General features: G+C 41.9%; 3 protein-coding genes across 8 annotated transcripts; 2 read left to right on the top strand and 1 right to left on the bottom strand.

Moving 5' to 3' along the window:
• The first annotated feature begins 339 nt into the window (after positions 1-339).
• LOC113134293 (histone-binding protein N1/N2-like) lies at positions 340-4,476 on the top strand. 2 transcript variants are annotated; one of them, XM_026313592.1, is made up of 14 exons: positions 340-464; positions 595-704; positions 1,028-1,108; positions 1,216-1,325; positions 1,420-1,740; positions 1,843-1,940; positions 2,024-2,100; positions 2,190-2,263; positions 2,825-3,013; positions 3,132-3,304; positions 3,585-3,656; positions 3,782-3,871; positions 3,974-4,128; positions 4,291-4,476. In XM_026313592.1, exons 2-14 carry the CDS (start codon positions 604-606, stop codon positions 4,295-4,297), a joined length of 1,548 nt encoding a protein of 515 aa, XP_026169377.1. In that variant the 5' UTR covers positions 340-464; positions 595-603; the 3' UTR covers positions 4,298-4,476. The 2 variants fall into 2 exon arrangements, with proteins under 2 accessions (XP_026169377.1, XP_026169378.1); XM_026313593.1 differs by having other exon boundaries at positions 1,465-1,740.
• A 910-nt stretch (positions 4,477-5,386) lies between these two features.
• Positions 5,387-16,481, bottom strand: gpbp1l1 (GC-rich promoter binding protein 1-like 1). 4 transcript variants are annotated; one of them, XM_026312912.2, is made up of 13 exons: positions 16,227-16,359; positions 14,032-14,588; positions 13,249-13,949; positions 12,680-12,794; positions 10,390-10,519; positions 8,488-8,816; positions 8,000-8,075; positions 7,680-7,876; positions 7,365-7,508; positions 6,731-6,886; positions 6,391-6,515; positions 6,190-6,292; positions 5,387-6,018 (listed from the first exon to the last, which is right to left on the bottom strand). In XM_026312912.2, the coding sequence occupies exons 4-13, from the start codon at positions 12,737-12,739 to the stop codon at positions 5,848-5,850; spliced, it is 1,491 nt and encodes a 496-aa protein (XP_026168697.1). In that variant the 5' UTR covers positions 12,740-12,794; positions 13,249-13,949; positions 14,032-14,588; positions 16,227-16,359; the 3' UTR covers positions 5,387-5,847. The 4 variants fall into 4 exon arrangements, with proteins under 4 accessions (XP_026168697.1, XP_026168696.1, XP_026168694.1 ...); XM_026312911.1 differs by lacking the exon at positions 16,227-16,359 and adding an exon at positions 16,374-16,481 and having other exon boundaries at positions 13,249-14,588; XM_026312909.2 differs by having other exon boundaries at positions 13,249-14,588.
• Positions 16,482-16,602: 121 nt separating this feature from the next.
• LOC113133893 (transmembrane protein 69-like) lies at positions 16,603-18,340 on the top strand. 2 transcript variants are annotated; one of them, XM_026312913.2, is made up of 3 exons: positions 16,603-16,832; positions 17,015-17,060; positions 17,163-18,340. In XM_026312913.2, exons 2-3 carry the CDS (start codon positions 17,022-17,024, stop codon positions 17,847-17,849), a joined length of 726 nt encoding a protein of 241 aa, XP_026168698.1. In that variant the 5' UTR covers positions 16,603-16,832; positions 17,015-17,021; the 3' UTR covers positions 17,850-18,340. The 2 variants fall into 2 exon arrangements, with proteins under 2 accessions (XP_026168698.1, XP_026168699.1); XM_026312914.2 differs by having other exon boundaries at positions 17,190-18,340.
• Positions 18,341-18,438: the final 98 nt, after the last annotated feature.

Here is an 18,438-nt window from a genome sequence, read left to right on the forward strand (position 1 = left end):
TAGTAGTAACAGTAATAGTACTTATAGTTGCACTAGCAGCAATGTAAAGGTAGTAGTGGTAGTAATATTGATATTGGTAGTGATAACTTTTCTTTTTGCTATGTATTTCTGTATTTTCTTAGTAGTAGGAATAGTTTTAGAAGTAGAAATAGTAACAGTAATTAATATCAATAATATTTGTCATTGTGATGGAAGTAACAGTAATGTAATAGTAATATAACAGTATGAAACAGTAGAAGTATTGTAGTAGTACTTGCAGTTTTCTTGAATTACACTGTCGTTTCTGTACCTTTAAGAATTCTCCCGCGCTGGTTTATGAACCCGGAAATTGACCGGAAAGGAGCAGAATATTTCGCGCCAAGTTGAAACAACAGAGCAGGCTGTGTGTGTGGCGGGTGAGACGAGCTGGGACACACACGAACAGACACAGTTTTTAGTATTTAGTCGGTATTTTCTCGGGCAAGGTATGTCTTTACTTAATGTGGTAAACATATAAATTACGATCATGGCTCATGACTGAGGTCAGGCAGCGGTGCATTGTGTCGGTCTGAGAGCTGAGTTAGTAACGTTATCTAAGCAGTTTCTTTTGTCCAGGTAACTATCATGGAGGAGGCCAACAAGCTAATCGGCACAGGCAAGAAGCACCTGGTGATGGGGAAGGTGGTGGAGGCCGTGGGCGCCCTGCAGGAGGCCTGTGGCATGCTGTGAGTTCCCACCAGACAAAAGACCATCACACATTATTAGGACATTACAGCCGAGAGCTGCGAGGCAGAAGTGCGTCCCCAGGGTTCATTTCCATTGTCTTTGGTTTTAAATATTGAACTGAGTGAAGTATCTCCTCACCCTCCTGTTGTTGGGGTCTGGACTTTGATTAGAGCCACCTGTGGCGAATTGGATTGACTAGACAAAGTGTAAAAAGGCGCTGAGCTGTGGCTAAGAGACAAGAAAACATGGCCTGATGTCCACTGAATGCTCTGTAGCTGCTTTGGGCTTTCTGACAGCAGGGGAACTTTATTTCATACTTCAGGGCTAAAAAGTATGGCGACACCGCAGATGAGTGTGGGGAGGCTTTCTTCTGGTATGGCAAAGCTCTGCTGGATTTGGCACGGTAAGGTCACGATTAGTTTTGTTTTTCTGCTCTGACAGCATCACGTCATTATGAAAATCCATTGTGTGCTGGCCTCTTTAGGTCTAACTGTGACAGTATGGTTGTAGGATGGAGAACTCGGTCCTGGGAAATGCTCTGGAAGGGGTGCCAGAAGCTGACGAGGAGGATGAGGAGAAACCCAAAGACCCCAATATTGAGAGCACCGAAAACATTGATGGTGAGGAAATGGTGTAGTATTTTAGTAAAATGGTCATATGCGTCTTTCTACCTTGGCTTGTTATAGTGCGGTTTCACAATTTATTTTGTTTAAGCTGCTCATCCTGACTCTACTGGACGCTACACCATGTCTTTAACAGAGAAGACCAGAGACGAGCTGAGGGTTCAGGTGTATGACGCCATGGCAGAGAAGAAAGATGAGGCAGCAGAGAAGAAAGATGAAGGGAAGGAGAGTGAGGATGCAGAGAAGAACGGTGATGCAGAAAAGGTGGTGGCTGATGAGCATCAAGAAACTGCAAAAGAAGAAGGAGATGAGAACAAGACAGAGGTGGAGGGAAGCAAATCTGAAGACATGAAGGAAAATAAAGATCCTGAGAATGAAGAAGAATCAGCAGACAAGCCAGAGGGAGAAGAAGGTGATTGAGGTTTTCTTTTACTGTTTTTGAACACAGGATGTGCTCTGATGGTCTGACTGCCATGTTTCCCAGTGTATAAACCCTCTTTCTTTGCATATTTAGATGGTGAAGAACAGGAGGGGGAGGAAGAAGATAATGGTGAAGAAGAAATGGAGGGTGATGCAGAAGAGCAAGGTGAAGGAGATGGTACTGCCGAGAAGGTACTTGACCAAGAACACATCAAGACGACTCCGCTGAGCGTATGATTCAGGCGTCCGATTTTAAACGTGATATGTCTTTACAGGACAGTGATGATGAGGAGGTGGGGAACCTGCAGTTGGCCTGGGAGATGTTGGAAGTAGCCAAAGTCATCTACAAACGGTAATGAAAGCTCCAGCTTTCTAAGGAGCAGTGATTAATAGCTGCTGCGTTCCATCTTCTGTCTTCATGGTTTTATTTGTGTTTATAAGAAAAGAGACCAAGGAAGATCAGCTGATGGCAGCTCAGGCCCACCTGAAACTGGGTGAAGTTTCTGCTGAATCAGGTATGAGTCCCTCAAATCATGTTGGGCATGTTTTTTTTTTTTTTTCTTTTCTTTTTTTGTCCTTTACAAATTTGTACCAGCGACATGACTTGGTATTTCGTGTAGAGCTGCAGTGATTATCACTTTATTAAAGGGCATAAGTGAAAAACATAAATGTGAGGACTTCTTGCTTTAATTATCATGTTCAGATTCATTATTTACTGGTTACACCAAATAATATGAAGAAATCACCAAGGATCTAGATAATGAGGCTATATTTTGTAATTTTATAGGCTAGACAATGAGTTCCCTGTGAAAAGAAATGAAGGATTAAATTCTTATAACAATACTTGTTAGTTGCACTTCTGAGTTCTTACTCAAATTCAGAATTGTAAAATTCGATGTTCCTTATACTCAGGAAATCGTCATTTGTTGCCAGAGCAATGGCCAGTGGGATCTCAATAAACTGTAAACTTCCTGAGCCTGTAACTTTTTGTGTGAAGCTCCAGCCTCTTCACAGCAGAAATTGTCTTTTCGTTCCTTGTTGAGCAGCAGGTGAGTGACTGCCTCCTTCTTTCTCAGGAAATTACTCCCAGGCGCTGGAGGATTTTCAGGAGTGCCTGAAGCTTCAGGTGAAACACCTGGACTCCGACAGCCGCCTGCTGGCTGAGACCCACTACCAGCTCGGACTGACCTACAGCCTGAACCTTCAGTACAGCAAGGCCATCGAGGAGCTGAACAGCTCCATCTCAGTCATAAAGCGCAGGCTGGGTAAGCAGGGTCAGCTGCTACAGCGAGTTTTTGTTCTGGTCATGTTTAAGTTCCTTAATCAGCAAAGTAGATACAGATGGTACGATCAGGGATATGACGATTTCTTTTCTCATGCCAGACAAACTACAGGAGCTGCTAGACAAGGCTGATGGTCCAGAGGTGCTGCCCAATGAGAGGAAGGAGATGGAAGAGCTGAAGGCTCTGCTGCCAGAGATCCAGGAGAAAGTGGAGGACGCCACAGAGGGACTGAAGATAGCAAGCACTGCTGCTGAGGCTGTAAAGGATGTGCTGGTGAGATTCAAACTGTGAAGAGAAGCTTTAGGCTTGCTGAGATGAAACTGATACACATACTACTGACACAAATTTGTGAAATGTAAGTGCGGTACACCAGAGAGTCTGTTGTGCAAATAGCTCCACACAGAGCCATCAGCATGTGTCAACCCCCTGTACATGTTCACATCATTCAAAAACAAGTAGTTAATACCACTCAACAGAATTTCTGATATTAATATTTTAAAAATTGACTGACCTGTGTATAAACTTGATTTGAACTTATTCATGTGCCTGTCAGGATGGAGGCTCCACTTCCTCTGCATTCCCTGGTTCCACTGCACACAACAGCGACGGCTCGTCCACTTCAAAGGTAAGTTTCACCTTTTTGTGATGTGCATACTAAATCCAAACAGGCCCATGCAGAAATGAATGACTTATTTAAATATTGAACTTTTGGTGAGTACAGATGTGTCATGTTTATTAATTTGCATTCAGACTGATGGTACATCGACCAACGACATCAGCTCGACCAACGGACACCCATCACCCCGAGTCTCTGACATCTCCCACCTGGTCAGGAAGAAGGTGAGGGTGGGCAGGGTGGTGTTGATGGGGTTTTGTAATTATTAGAATATATAAATGTACTGCAGAGACCTAACCTGAATGAACCTTTGTGGTGTCTTTCAGAGGAAGCCAGAGGAGAGTCCAGTAAAGCAGGGACAGGTTAAGAAGGTGAAGCAGGACGACAGTCAGGCAGACGAAGTGCAGAAGCTGCAGACCGATGGTGTTCACAAAGCCACTGGTGACGCTAATGGACACACTACCAGTATGGAAGTGGAGAGGTAGGAGCTGGATCACTTGCTACCTGAACCTTTTATAGATCATCAAAATGTCAGAGCTTAATGAATCAGCCTTTCAGTTGTGATTGTGCTTAGGTCACACCTGAAATGCCGAGTATGCGCTGTTTCCTGCTGCTGTGAGTCTGACAGTCTTCTTCTTTTCAGTCAGTGAAGTCAGATTCGCTCTGAGGCTTTTCCACCTGAGAAAGGATTCAACATGACTAGCTCCTTACCCTCACCACACTTGTTTGCTGTAAATATGTGTATCTTTTTCTGTGCCTGTTGATATTGTAGTGTTTGTTCATGTGTAACCTAGAGAGTTCAATAAAGAATATTATTTGATAAACCTTGTTTTGAATCTCTTTCACTTTTCTGTAGCGTATTTGCTTATAGTGGCTGCAAAGACACTGGATAATTTAGACCCAGATTTGAGCAAATAGGTCAGATGTCTCAGGTGATTTATAATCTGTGCATTCCAGTTACAGATACATTCTAAAAACAATACAGGTTACACTTACACATTATGAAAAATTAAAGTGATATTTTCCTGTATTCTCAACCTGTGAATAATTTTAATAACTGGTTGAACATGTTACTTCTCAGTATTCATGGGGGTGCTACTGTTCGAATATACAGGTGAAAATTAGAATATCTTGCACTAAAACTTAGCACAACTTAATGTGGGGTGTTTATATGTGAACTGAAATGTGTAACTGGTTGTTGCTGTAGGCTTGGCCAATGCTAACAACACATTCACCGTTTCAACTTAATAGTGTTTTTACTGGAGATGTTGTAGTTTGTTTAAAGGGCTTGTATGTTTATATATCAGAAACACATCTGAGCAGTAGTTTAAAAACAGCATGACTAAATGTCCTTTGCTTAAAAACATGCAGGCACTATTTTCTAGAGATTTGTTCTTGCACTACAACAAAAAAAGATTTTTGCATATCAAATTAGTATTTGGACAATCCAGACAAGTATTTTATGTAGCTACAATCAGTCCTCTGAAAGTGGGTAAATACTGTTTATAACCAGCACAAATCCAAGAATATTTTCAGCAGGAAAAGCAGCTCTACTTGTGGGCACATTCAGACATACAGTAGCTGCTGTACAGCTGCTCAGAAAAAAAACAAACCTGGATTTATCATTTTTGGTATGAGTTCATTATTGTGCCACTCAGGCCAACAAGAATTGAGGTTGCATACTAGTCAATGAGGGATCACTATGAACTATGTACACTCAAAACACCACAGTAGGCAGATTCATATTGAAACATATCAGCTTGTCAGGAACCAATTTTTATTAATATCATTAATAATGTGTCATCAGCATCATCAATGAAATGAGTTAGTCTGTTTAAAGCAGAATCAAGTGTGCACTCATTGCCCTTCTTTTTTTGATGAACACTTCAGTTCCACAAAGCGAGGAAAAAAAAAAAAAAGGAAGAAGGGGGTGGGTGGAGGGAGGGTCAAAGAGGGCAGGGACTGCAGTGAAGGAGGAAACGCAGGGAAAACGACGTCTGGCGGAGCAGGATTCTCCCCCTTCACTGGGATATGATTGGTTTTTCCCTTGTGCAAGAACAACAAAAAAATCAAAACGAAAATAATTCAATATGGTGCTCTAAAAACAAAAAATGAGAGAGGAAGAGGGGAATCACTTGCTGGGATGTGGTGTTGGCTGTTGTGTTTTTTTATTTTATTTTTTTTGTTCCATAAAGCCACGTTAGGATTTGATGCAGTCGTCGTCGTCAGAGGTCTGGCTGCTGCTACTTGTTTCGGACTCGGAGCCCTCCTCCACATGCGCCTCCGCCACACTCCTCCAGGGGGTGAAGTGGAGGGTCACACCACGTGCTCTCGGGAGAACCCCATTCCTGTGCATACCGTTCCTCTTCAGCTGGTCAAAACAAAGTCAGTGTATGAATGAGTTGCCATTTCATTCCTTCCTTACTTTTAAATTAGTATGGGGAAAATCTAGTACAGGTTAAATGCCAACAAGACCAAATTTAAGTGAAACTGCATGTGGTTTAACTAAAAAGGATAAACTTAAATAGTACTCAGGTCTCACCTGTTCAGTTTTAGTCTGGAACTCTCTCAGCTCGTCCTCTGTCAAAGGCAGGAAGTTGTCATCGTTTTCTGGGTACTCCTGCCAGCCCATGGCCTTCAGCAACCTAGATAAGCACAATCATTTTCTGTTTAGTTGGCTGTGTGTGAGAGAGAACGTGTGTGTGTGCGTGTGTGTGTTATGAATTTGTTAGTGGTGTCCTACCTGTGCTCTGCCTCCAGGGAGCTGGACAGGTGTTCAGTGTCTGAGTCACTGAGGGAGTAAGACAGACCATTCTCATGGCAGACCTCCTCGCTGTAGGGTTTGGGCTCTGGGGTGCTGCTTTCCCCCTGAGAACATTTACAAAGAGGGCGAAAAAAAAAAAAAAAGACTTGATACTTGCACAGAATACAACAAAGCTAATTTTCTTTGGTAATTTGTGATATGTAGCTGAGACTGAAATCTACTTGCAGAGAATTGACAAATTTGTCAGTATACAGCATCAACCTGAAACCACTGTGCTGTTCTGTGAGGGTCTATGAAGATAACCCAAACAGCTGCTTACCTCTCCTGAAGTTCCTGGGCTGCTGCTTGTTGTCAGCTCTCCAGTGCCCTCGTCTTTCAGAGCTCGCAGGAACTCGCTCTTACGGTCCGGACCGCGGCGCATCAGCTTCAGCCTTGATGGGGCGATGTCTATGGGAGGAGTCATGCTGGAAGGGTGCTGCCGCGAGAAGACATGAAAAGGAGAAAAGGAATTTAACATCATTTTATCAATTCTGCACAAGTTCAAAGCACATCAACAATGAAAACGTATACTGGCAGTTGCAGGGGTAGCATACTACTTTCTGATGGATTTTAAATAATACAGTTCAGGTCCATAGAATAGACTTTAATACACTGCAGAGAAGACAAAGCATGAACATTGCTGCAAAGAAAAATGTCATGTGCACAAGTTTATAAGCATCTCAGTCAGCAACCACACTGACACATAATTACTATGTTTAGATAAAACCTGTCATTTACTACACAGGGGGAGGGCGAGTGTCATACACTATATCATGCATGGAGTTCAACATAAAAGTGCTGCACTGGAAATTTCCCCCTCTGCTTGATGTGCAGTTTCCATTATGTTAGTAAGCAGTATGAGTTCATTACATCATTAAAAAACCGCTCCTGTTGGAGTGAGACAATCTCCTTACCTCTTTCGGGGTGTTGTGCTGTGGTGCACTGGCTGGGGTGCTGGGTTTGGCTGCAGAGACGGGGCTGGTGAAGACTGAATCTCGGCCTGGCATGTGGAGACCAGACTTGGTGATCTCTCTACCACTGGACTTCCACTGGGTGCTCTGGGAGAGACGATATAAGAATGAGTCTCCATCACAACCAGCCTAACACACAAATAACTGGTAAGATATGCCAAGCTTGAGTCCAGTTTAATACAAATATGCCTGTTTATCTTATTCTTTATGTCTAAAGTCAGCTGTTCATATAATCTGAGACTCTGCAGCAAGTCCTACTTTGGTGGGGGCCACAGCAGGTTTTGGGACCAGGTTCTTGTAAACGCTGGAGCCTGGGATGGGAGCTTTGTTGCCGTTTGTGGGCAGGGTACCAGCAGTGGCAAACCCTGCAGAGAAGGCTGTGCTGGGGTCCTCCTTGGAAACCTTCTTGATAACCAGCATTTTGGACACCATCTGTTTGCCACTAGGGGGGTTTTCTGAAACAGGACAGTCAGTAATTAAATGTTAAGAGGTGAGAATGAGAAACTGCTGAACCAAACTCAAACTGTCAAATTTGTTAATTTTAGAATGGAAATCAAATCTGGACTCAGAGCTCTTACCCCACACTCCAGCATGGGGAGCCACTGCTCGCATCTGAGTCCCAGGCTTTCCAGTTGTTTCAGGGTTGAGGGAAGGCTAAAAGACAAAAAATGAACAGCTGCATGAAATGCCTTAGCATTCAAATTATGTATTGTCTAGCCATGCTAACATCCAATAATCTGAGCACGTTGTTGCTGACAGGATTAATCCTAGTGGGGCAGTACAAGGAAACTGTTGTAATGCTTAATCCTCATGAAATCTGCAAGTAGACAGTAGTTAAGATTATCTAAGATCAGGCGCAGTGTGACCAATTACTATTTTCCTGAATATAGTGTAAGTCTACATTTATATCTAACTGAATTCCGAGCTTTCTTTATTCAACAATTCCAATGGCCTTGCCACTGACTCAAGTTATTTTATCTTTCAGCAGTTTTGCCACTGCAGAACTATGTCAAGGTCACTTCCATGCTTTAAGATAAAAAAACAAAAGTGAAGGTTATCTACTCACAAAGTCCTCCTCCACAAACTTCAGCTTGTCGTCCTTGCTGTCCTTGCGTTCCTCGTTGGGGAACTTGTCCTGGTACGAGGCGCTCTTTCGGGGATGGAAGTTACCATTGCGCTGCCGGTGGCCCCCCTGTCTGTCCCTGTCACCTCCTCCCCGCTTGGGGTGGCGTCCCTGGTGGTGATGGCCGTCCTGGGCCCCCCGTGGCGCTCCATGCCAGCTGGGTGTTTCCTTCCAACACGAGCCCCCTGCTAACCCACCATGTCCTCCTTTGGCCACCCCTGAGTCCACTGAGTCATGCCTCAGAAGCAGAGAGGGCTGCTGCCATCCGTCACCTGCAAAGAGCAAACACACAGCAAATATAAAAATGTAACGTAAATCATGCTCCACAAATTTAGAGCACCCCTGTGAAACGTGGCTGTGATAGACAGACCTTTTCCTTACAAGCAAAACAATAATTCTCTTATCAGTTTTCTGAAAGACTCTCTTGCACTGGCACAGCAAAAAGTGTTAGCATTTAAAGATCTGTAAAAAAATCTGTAAATCTCATGATGCATTTAATTCTAATCTATTAAGCCCACTGAGATTTGTTGTCATCTTTCAATAACCAAAAATAGCAGAGGTACTAAAACCACCTGAATATTTGTCAAAAAAACATAAATAAGAAGTGAAATCATGGTTAAAAAAATGTCACATGAAATGAATAAAGTGAGTGATGTTTATGCTTTTGGTCCTTGAATGTAAAGAGTTCAGTTTCAGTTCAGGTTCAGTTTGTGAGTGTTTGGGACACAGTCACTGTGGAGGTTTAGACCTCTAGTAGTGCTTCAGAGCTGTGTTTCTATGAATGGGTGCTTGCTTTGTTTATGTTGTGCACACCCGCAACATGAGCCACGGTACTACCAATAATGTCACACTATTCCATTGAGCTACAGGGGGTGGTAACATGGCAAGATATGACAAGATATGTATGGCTAGATATGCTGCAATGCACCAGCAGAAGCAATAAACACGCTGGTAAACAGGAATGTGAAAAATGCTGCATTTAAAATGCTTTAAGAATCAGCTTTGCAAATGTTTTATGTGAAAGGAAGTGTGTGATGTGTTTGCTGGCCTGTAATTATACACACAGTGCATTTTGGTGAGTTATACTGAATGTAAACATAACTTTTTTCCCAGAAAAAGAAACTCCACATGGCCACTTTAATTCGAAAAGTGAAGAATTTATTCAGATAAACAGCAGGCTGTCTCACATTCCAGTACTGTTTTACTTTGACTACTACTGCTGTGCTTTTTTAGCAAGACAAACCTTATGCTGCTGCAGTAACATGAGAAGACAGAGTGGAAGCTTGCAGACTACAGGAATCATTACCAAGTTTAATCTTGGCCATTAGCAAAAAGGCCATATCCCTCACAGCTTGCACCCAAAGAGTCTACAGGGCACAAAAACAACTATGGGGCCAACAGATCAGGCAAACACTCCAGCGTCAATGCCCACAAGGAAACTACACCAGCAGTTAGCGCCAAGACTACAGGGACAGACATTCCATTAAAAGCTCAAGACTTTCAACATGTCTGACTAGCATGTTTCATACATGAAGGGCAGCACAAAAGGTGGGTATAGAGACACAACGGTCCGTGGAACGTTGTGACTACACATGGACACCCTGCAGTGGTGACCACCACCACCACCACACAATGTTTCATCCACAGCAACATCAACAATACAAGTACAGCTTTAGCATCAGTTTCACAAAGGACACCACAAATATTCTTCATTCTCATTATTCCAATGGGAAGCCACGGACGGCAACTATTTTTTTACACTGCAGTATTAAATCAGTACTATTCAGCTCAGTTTCTCACAGATCCTTTTTCAACAACAAAAAGGCAACTAGTTATCACTCTTACCTGCTGGGGCGCGTAGGGAGCCGTTGTTGAAGAAGCCATCAGAGGAGTTGTGGCGGCGACGGCTCACAGCGGTTCTGCCGTCTTTGTGGTGGTGGAGCTCACCTTGCTTGTCAAGGTTGGCAGCAGGGGACTAGAGGATGAAGAACAGGGGCCAATATTTATAAAAGTGGGAAACTAGACAATGATAAATATCTGTTTCTTCCAGGATAAACGGACAAGAAGACAAAACTGCAAAGCAAAATTAAAAAAAAAAAAACAAAAAAAACAAAAACAAAAACCTTAAAGACTATTTTTCAGGATTTTTTTTTTTATCTTTGTCCTTGTGTAGAAACTCAGATTAGCAATAAACCTTGCCCATATTATCAGTTCCTCTCTTACTCCCTCAAATATTACATAACTAAGTCAAAACGTCAATATGAGGATCTATTTTGAGTGAACAAAAAAAAGACATCACAGGAGCAAAAAACAATCAAAGTGCTTGCTTTAAAAAAAAAAGAAAAAAAAAAGTGCTGTCGTGTTAGACTGTAAGATTAAAAAACAGTCTGCACAATGCTTAGTGGTAAATCCTGAAGTCACTGCACTGACAGCTGTGTGCTTGATAATGTTGACTGCAAATGCTAAGCTCTATCTGAATAATATCCTTGACATCATCTGAAGCTCAAAGATCAAACTGTGCTCTTTAGCCTATCCCTGCAAGAGCCATCTCAAGGTGCTGTTACAACCTTCATGGATAACACACTATGTACCAAAAAAAAAAAAAAAAAAAAAACAAACAAAAAAAAAAACTCCAACCCTGGCATATGTGTGCAGACTAAGTCACACTGAGGTGCAGCCGAGTGTCAGCAGGACAGTGGCTGTACACTTGTGGCTCTGTCTTAACTTTTGATTTCAGTCAGGCCACTGAGCTAAACAACTTCCTGAGCTCTGGACAGAAGCACCCTGCACACAATATTTAATCTAAACTACATGTGGCAGATCCAGCTTAGTTCCAGATCCCTAAATTGCAGCCACATCCACAATTATGGGCAGCAATTAAAATAACTCTGGGTGGGGACATCACTGACTAGAGCTGGGGTAGCCAACTCCAGTCCTCAAATGCCACTGCCCTTCCCATTTTTCAGCTATGCCTGCCCTTCCAACTTCTGATTGGCTGAACATACCTGATCCAGGTAATCAGCAGTGGGTAGGACAGGGATAATTGGAAAACAGTGGCCCTCAAGGACCAGAGCTGGCTAAACCTAGAATAGAGTCAGAGTAAAGTATGACAGTCCTAAACAACCTAAAGTATTCAGCAATTTAATCAATGCTCATGATATTTAAAGCACATGCAACTACTGAATGACAGACATTTCAACGCTCCAGTGCAGCTCTAACATACAGATGCTAATGAACACAGCCAGGCTGTGTTCATTAGCATGCTTGCTTCATTAGCTAACAGATTACATACTGTTACAATAATACTCCTGCCAATAAATATCAGTATATTCTGTAAATCACTGTGACCAGTCTCTGAAATGTCAAAAATATGAAAAAACACCCAATTCTTGAGCTAGTTTGAAAATACCACATAGCCAGTGTTGATTTCTTGTTAGCAACTCTCTGCTGAATGTATAACACAATAAGCTTGCTTTAGTAGTCAGTGTCCAATAATCTTAATTGAAAGCATTTGTCTTCAGCTACCTAAACAGTCTCATTTGTTTCACTGGTTAGAGTCCATGGTGGTTACAATGGTGGTGATACTTTCTGAAATTCCCTGATACAGGAAAACATTGGAATTAGTGGAACAAAGTTTTAAGTGCTGTCTGCCAGTTCTTCTTTTATATTGTGAGCCAATATACATAATGTAACGGAAAATGACTTAATTATTATAACTCTGTTAACATAACATAGATTTAAACTTAATATGATATGAGCATCAGCCAAATCATTAGTTGGTAAAAGTCCAATTCTCGTCCATTTCACTCAGCTACAACAATAAAAGTTTTCATGATACAGAAGTTACAAACATTCACATTAGGAACACCAAAATCCTGAGGTCACATATCAGGATGTAGATTTTATGTACCCTGAAGATCTAAAATCAGTCGCTCTCAAAAATGATTTGTGACCTCTCTCTATGTGATTCCTGTAGGAGCAGTCTTTTCCAAACTGGCACACGATGTCTAGGTGACCTTATGCTGAACCATGAACTGACTGTGCTGTCAGGCTCTGAGGATGAGTTGTCACTAAAGAGACACACAGACACCTCACGCATATATACAATACAAAGAATACACAGGCGTGCACACACCTTGGCGGGCTGGGGTGTGGAGAAGTTAAGCCAGGCAGGGACAAAGTCATGCTGCGCCATTTAGGTCCAGTGTTTCCGGTCAGTGGGTTGAGGCATCAAACCTCATGGCCAGGATCTAACAAAAGAAATGGACATCAGCAAAGACATCAATACTCAGACTCGGCAAAGCGTAGACACGTAAATCTTATGCACTGAAATAAATTCCCTTTCATGTTCAGTTATCTTTGATTTCATGTAATCTTTTTCAAGGATAAAGGCCTCCCACAAAAAAAGCCAAAAAGAGCCCTATTCTTAGCAGAAAACAAAAATCTACTTGAAGCTGATAACTGCTTGACAGCCTGAATGGGAAATATAATGTGCAAAATCATGCATGTTGATTGTTTTCCTATTTGAATATGTGTGATAAATTGATAGAGCTCCCCGTGTTGTATTTTGCTAAACTTTGTAATGTGACTTTAAAACTGTGTGTGTATAAAGTCTTTGTGTGTATAGGGATTAATTTTATGGCTGCTGAATACATTATGCATGTCTGCCCCAGCCAAGTCAGTGAGGTGAAGCTTTCTAATTACCCCAGAGTCTGTGGCTCTGAAGTCCTCTGCCTCCTCTCGGTCCGGCTGGGCTCGGTTCCTCAGGCCTCTTGGCACTGATCACAGTGTGTGTGCACTGAGAGATGGGGAGCAGCTCACTGACAACCCACTCTCCACCTCTGCCAGGACAGCACAGCCCCTTTCCCCAGAGGCAGATCCCTTCGTCCAGGGTGAAACACTGGGAGATGGGTCAAAAGGTTGCAGGAACGATCTGAAATGGTGATCCAGAGAACTGGCCAAACTGGAAGTCAATTTTAAAGCAGACGTGCAGGGGAACCGATTTTCCTTCCCGAAACAGATTCCCAAGCAGCTCCTATGTCGTCACGTCTCCGATAAATGCTGAATGCTACTGTTTCCAGTCCAGGTAACTTTTCTCACTAATTTCTTTGAACCATTTGCTCTTATGTTGAAGACTCAAAACCTGATTCGACTCTATGCAGATTGGCAAAATAAATTGATTTGACAGGTGATTTGTCCCGGTGATGAGGAAGAAGCAGGTTGTTTTTTTTCATTAATATAAGGAAGCAGTCTGTGAAAATCGTCTGACTTGAAACATGGACAGCAGTTCGTGTAGCAGTTCCACTTTGACAACAGATGGGGGGAAAGAGACAGGTGTTGCCCTGCCACACTGTGTGCCAGTATGTTTCTGTGTCGACTCACCTTTTACCGGATCATTTTAAGCTCTACTGAAACGCATGGAGAAAAGAAAAAAGTGTTCAGAGACAGTCTTACTGGCAATGGGGATAACTGAAAACCACTGCTCACCTCATTAAAATGGTGAAAAAGACTGTCTGAGTCTGAAGAAAATAATGCTCAAAGGATCAAAGTCACATGACAAAGAAGGAAGTAAAACCTTATGTTACTTTGCCATCATTTTCAGTTTTGGTTAGTAAAACAGAGATGCAGCTGGATGATGCATTATAATGCTGTTTATATCTTTATATGGTTTAATATCACATTTGTAGGAGGCCCATTTAAATGTCTGCTGTTGTCGGACTGAAGCAAATAGAGAATATAGGTCTGATTTCATAGATATGCAAGCTCAAGAGCTAAACAAAAAGGTTCCACAAATCAAAAGGTCTTCCTGTCATATGATTCGCAACAATTAAGCACGTCCAAAAACAAATCTTCAGGAGAGCTCAATCAACTTATTTTCCTCTGGGAAAAAAAACATTAAGCTTCAAAAAAGCATGCATCCAAATTTTGTCGAATGGCTCTTTCCTTTCCTTCTTGAGTCGAAATTTTTCTCACAGGAAGTTCCAGTGCAGTTTTTGGTTTTCTCACAGACAGCTTGCGGGTATCTGCACAGGAACAGACTAGACCTGCATTAAACAAAGACAGTATTAATAATCAGATAAATTAACTCATGGCCAGTTTATTAGGTACATGTAGCTTAGCTAACACAGATTCATTCTAAGAACTTGAAATAAGTTTAACATTTATGAAACTTTGCCTTTGGAGGCTGTAGTTTGTGTTGTTGTGAAATTGTACTGTGAAGTGTTAAAATTATAATAAATCCATTCTAACTGATTTAAATGTGATGGCTAAAACGCCTTTCAGTATAGTAAAATATAATTATACCACTATAAACTAACTTTATAAACTAAAAATAACATTAAAGGTGTATTAACATCAGTCTAAAGTGGGTATGTTGCAAGGCTGTCGTATTATATTGTGCTGCATTAGTTAGGCTCACTCAAAAACTGGCAACTGGGTGTATACTGGGATTCCTAAAGAGACAATTACAGCTTAAACCAACATTTCTCTTTGTATTTCTATAGCTGTGATACCACGAACAGATACACAGGGTGTCAGATAGTATAAAAGATACACCTCCTTTACTGAAGATCCTAAAAAGCTTCCAAACTAATATCTTAAAAAAAAAAAAAAAAAGCTGCTGACACTTCAAATACGTTTTTGAGGCAAAAATCCTGACACCATGATCCCATAACCATTTTATGCTGTAAGGTGGTTCTTTTATAAAATTGCGTAGGCTTTGCTAAATGAAATATTTATATCAGTGTAAAAATAACTTGCACACTTTTCTTCCTCGGCACTTCTCCCCCTGGCTGCTGTGCGTCTGAACTGGCTGGTGCAGTGTGTGTGTGTGAGTGTGAGTGTGTGTGTAACAATCTGAGGTTTATACTCATACTTTTGTTCAACCAAGCGAAATAATCGATCTGAACACCACAACAAAAATAAATCCTCAATACACAAACTCAGAGGTGCCGTGAACTCGTTACCGTATCCCCGCTGAACTATTACATAACAGCTCGACATCAATGAGTTTGCCACGGACACTGTGCAACAGACATGCACTTTAGTGTAAATCAACACGCACACATGTATGACGGAAACACAACATTGCCATGCTGGAGAAGTGTCTAGCTGAACACGATTAGAGTAAGAAACCCACAAACACTGCAGCAGATCAATTCAGGAATCACTAAATCATTCAAAACTGCGTTTAACCCAGCTAAGTAGCTGGGTTAAACCCTAACCCTAACCCTAACCCTAGAGATGTTTTGGCTTAAAGAGCGTCCAGCACATCGACTGGTGTTTGCTAACTAGTCGAGGTTAATCACTAACTAACATGGGTATCAGATCTGTCGTAACTCTGCTGCTAGCTAACTCTGATAGTTAACTAACGTTAACGTTAGCGTAGCGATTGTTAGCTAATAGCTGCCATCACCTAGCCTGCTAAAAAAACGCTAGGTAGTCGGAATGAACTGGTAAGGTTAGGAGGCTTAGCGAAGCAGAAACGCATTTAATGTGACGGCGGTGGCTAAAACTATCTATTTAAGCAACTGTCACGAAGAGCCAATAGAGGTAAACAGACCTGGCTTCGTTGAACAACACAGCTTCAAAATGGCTACCTTAGCAGCAGCAGCAGCACACATTCATCAGCTTGCTAAGCGCTAGCCAGCTAACTTGCAGTGTTTCATGACGATATCGCGTACCTTCCCCTGAAGAAGATAGCCTCCGATGGATAATGCTTCGAATATACATAAAATCTGCGAACACTACGGTGACCAAACTTTTTCTCAACGACAGCCCCCTGTACTAATACGACTATTGACGTTTGTTTGGGTTATCGGAGCGCTTACCGCTGGCATTGAGGGACTCGAACAGCCTCGGTTGTGCTGCGTTCAGGAACCGTCGTGATTATGCAACTCATTGAGGTTCCGCGGTGTTTTTAGTGTCGAACTGACTATGCGGTACACCTTTGGTTCTTTTTTTCATTAAATAAAACGAAGTTATCATACATTGAGTTGTATAATCATCGTATTTTCTAAATTATTCCTAGAGCAAAGTGCTGGTAGCACGTACACTGGGGTTTTGCCATCTTGAATATAACTTAATACCTCCCCTGCCGCCAACAGCCAAACTAGTCGATACCAGATCGTGTCTGACTCGTCTAGAGAGCGTTAGAAGACAGGCATTTAATCGAGCACCGATAGGATGTAGCCTGTAAACGACCTCTAGTTGAGCTACATTAACTTTGCAAGTAGTAGTTTTGTGTTATTGTGGCCTTGGTAGATCGTTGAATGAAAAACAATAACACGGTAATGTAGCGTCTTTGATTTATGGGTTGTTACAGTAGGACAGCTCTGTATCGCATCAATGGCTATCAAACATTGTATGCTAACTATTAATAGCACCGACACTAGCTCGAGGTGGTTATATCCTAAAAACTCCAGCACGTGTTGTGCAAAGGTTTTATTAACTAACCAAGTTTCTTTTTCAGCTTTGAAATGATCAGATTTGCATCTAGAAGAAGCACAATCTCTGGGGTAAGACAGAAAAAAATGTGGCTGATCGGGTTTGCTCACTAATATGTGTGGTAACGTTATACCGATAATTGGTGATATACACAGTGATTTTTGTGTTGCCAGGTTTCAGTATGGAAATGTCTTCAGCAGATATCCAGAGCACCGACCTACTCAACACAAGCCCAGCTGCTGTTCCACTCTCAATCCCCCTCAACTTGCACCATCAGGCTTCTTAGTCCCAGGCCTGTAAACTGGTATGCCTTACGTCTCTGCCACGGAGAACCACAGGGTACCTCAGACAGAGGAAACACCAAGGAGGGATTCAGTTTGAGGGCCCTCACCCAGGCTCCCAAACCAGCTCTATACCTTGGTTTCTCTGGGCTCATCCCCTTCATGTCTGCCCCTCTCCTGATGGCTTCCATACAGGCCTTCAACCCTGAATTGGCATATGCTCAAGTGGTTTATGGAGCCTGTATAGTATCTTTCCTTGGAGGGGCCCGCTGGGGATTTGCCATCCCTGCTGGTAGTCCCGCTCAGCCCGACTGGATGAACTTGGCCAACAGTGTGGTGCCATCACTTCTAGCCTGGTTGGCACTTCTCTGCAGGGACAGTATTGCAGAAGGAGCCCTGGTAGTTATCATGGGACTGGGTCTGTCACTGCACTATGACCTGACCCTGCTGCCTGGCTACCCAGCCTGGTTCAAAGCCATGCGGACTGTCCTCACTCTAGTTGCCACCTTCTCACTGGTGGCTACACTGATAATTAAGAAATTCTATATTGAGAAGAAGATCAAAGAAATCCTGAACTGATCAGTTCAGGATTTCTTTGGATTTCAGTTTTGTACTTTGATCCACTTATTAAAATTGTAAAAGTTAGTGAAGATGTGCAGGTAACCTGGTTTGTTCCAGTCATTTTGTTACTTATACCTTATTTTTGGGATAATGTGATATGGGAAAATGTATTATGTCATCTAGAAAATGGAAAAACAACAGTTTTCATTGTGACGAAAATCAGCACAGAATCTTCTGACTTGTGAAAAATATACCAAATATAGCACAGGGCAGACAGTACAGTCCATACACGGAGAAGCACAGACAAAAAAGTTGCCTGTGATAAGTTTATTTGAATACAGCAATTTTACATGTGCAAATTTTAGATATTGGATGAACATTTGAATTATTTGCATACTTTTTCATTGTCCAGCTCCATACTGATACATGTCAAGACCACAGTTGAAAAAATATAAATTATTCTATAATTTGTAAGTTGATTTAAGTTTGTTAAAATTGATAATATAATTCTCACTTTTTAATGACTATTCTGTGACAGCTGTAATGAGGATCTGTGATACGTAGAACTGAAGTAGTAATTATTTAACATTTTTATATATTCACATGA

This window comes from Mastacembelus armatus, chromosome 17 (genome assembly GCF_900324485.2).
Source record: "Mastacembelus armatus chromosome 17, fMasArm1.2, whole genome shotgun sequence".
In the NCBI taxonomy this organism is placed as follows: Eukaryota; Metazoa; Chordata; class Actinopteri; order Synbranchiformes; family Mastacembelidae; genus Mastacembelus; species Mastacembelus armatus.

Excerpts from the sequence above, each read along its gene's own strand:
- gpbp1l1 (XM_026312911.1), bottom strand. The coding sequence starts at position 12,739 with ATGGCGCAGCATGACTTTGTCCCTGCCTGGCTTAACTTCTCCACACCC. Across the intron at positions 7,509-7,679 it reads CTGCTGTGGCCCCCACCAAA|AGCACCCAGTGGAAGTCCAG; the intron begins GTAGGACTTGCT and ends CGTCTCTCCCAG. Across the intron at positions 6,516-6,730 it reads GCCCAGGAACTTCAGGAGAG|GGGGAAAGCAGCACCCCAGA; the intron begins GTAAGCAGCTGT and ends AAATGTTCTCAG.
- LOC113134293 (XM_026313592.1), top strand. The coding sequence starts at position 604 with ATGGAGGAGGCCAACAAGCTAATCGGCACAGGCAAGAAGCACCTGGTG. Across the intron at positions 1,326-1,419 it reads GAGCACCGAAAACATTGATG|CTGCTCATCCTGACTCTACT; the intron begins GTGAGGAAATGG and ends ATTTTGTTTAAG. Across the intron at positions 2,264-2,824 it reads TGAAGTTTCTGCTGAATCAG|GAAATTACTCCCAGGCGCTG; the intron begins GTATGAGTCCCT and ends CTTCTTTCTCAG.
- LOC113133893 (XM_026312913.2), top strand. The coding sequence starts at position 17,022 with ATGATCAGATTTGCATCTAGAAGAAGCACAATCTCTGGG. Across the intron at positions 17,061-17,162 it reads GAAGAAGCACAATCTCTGGG|GTTTCAGTATGGAAATGTCT; the intron begins GTAAGACAGAAA and ends TTGTGTTGCCAG.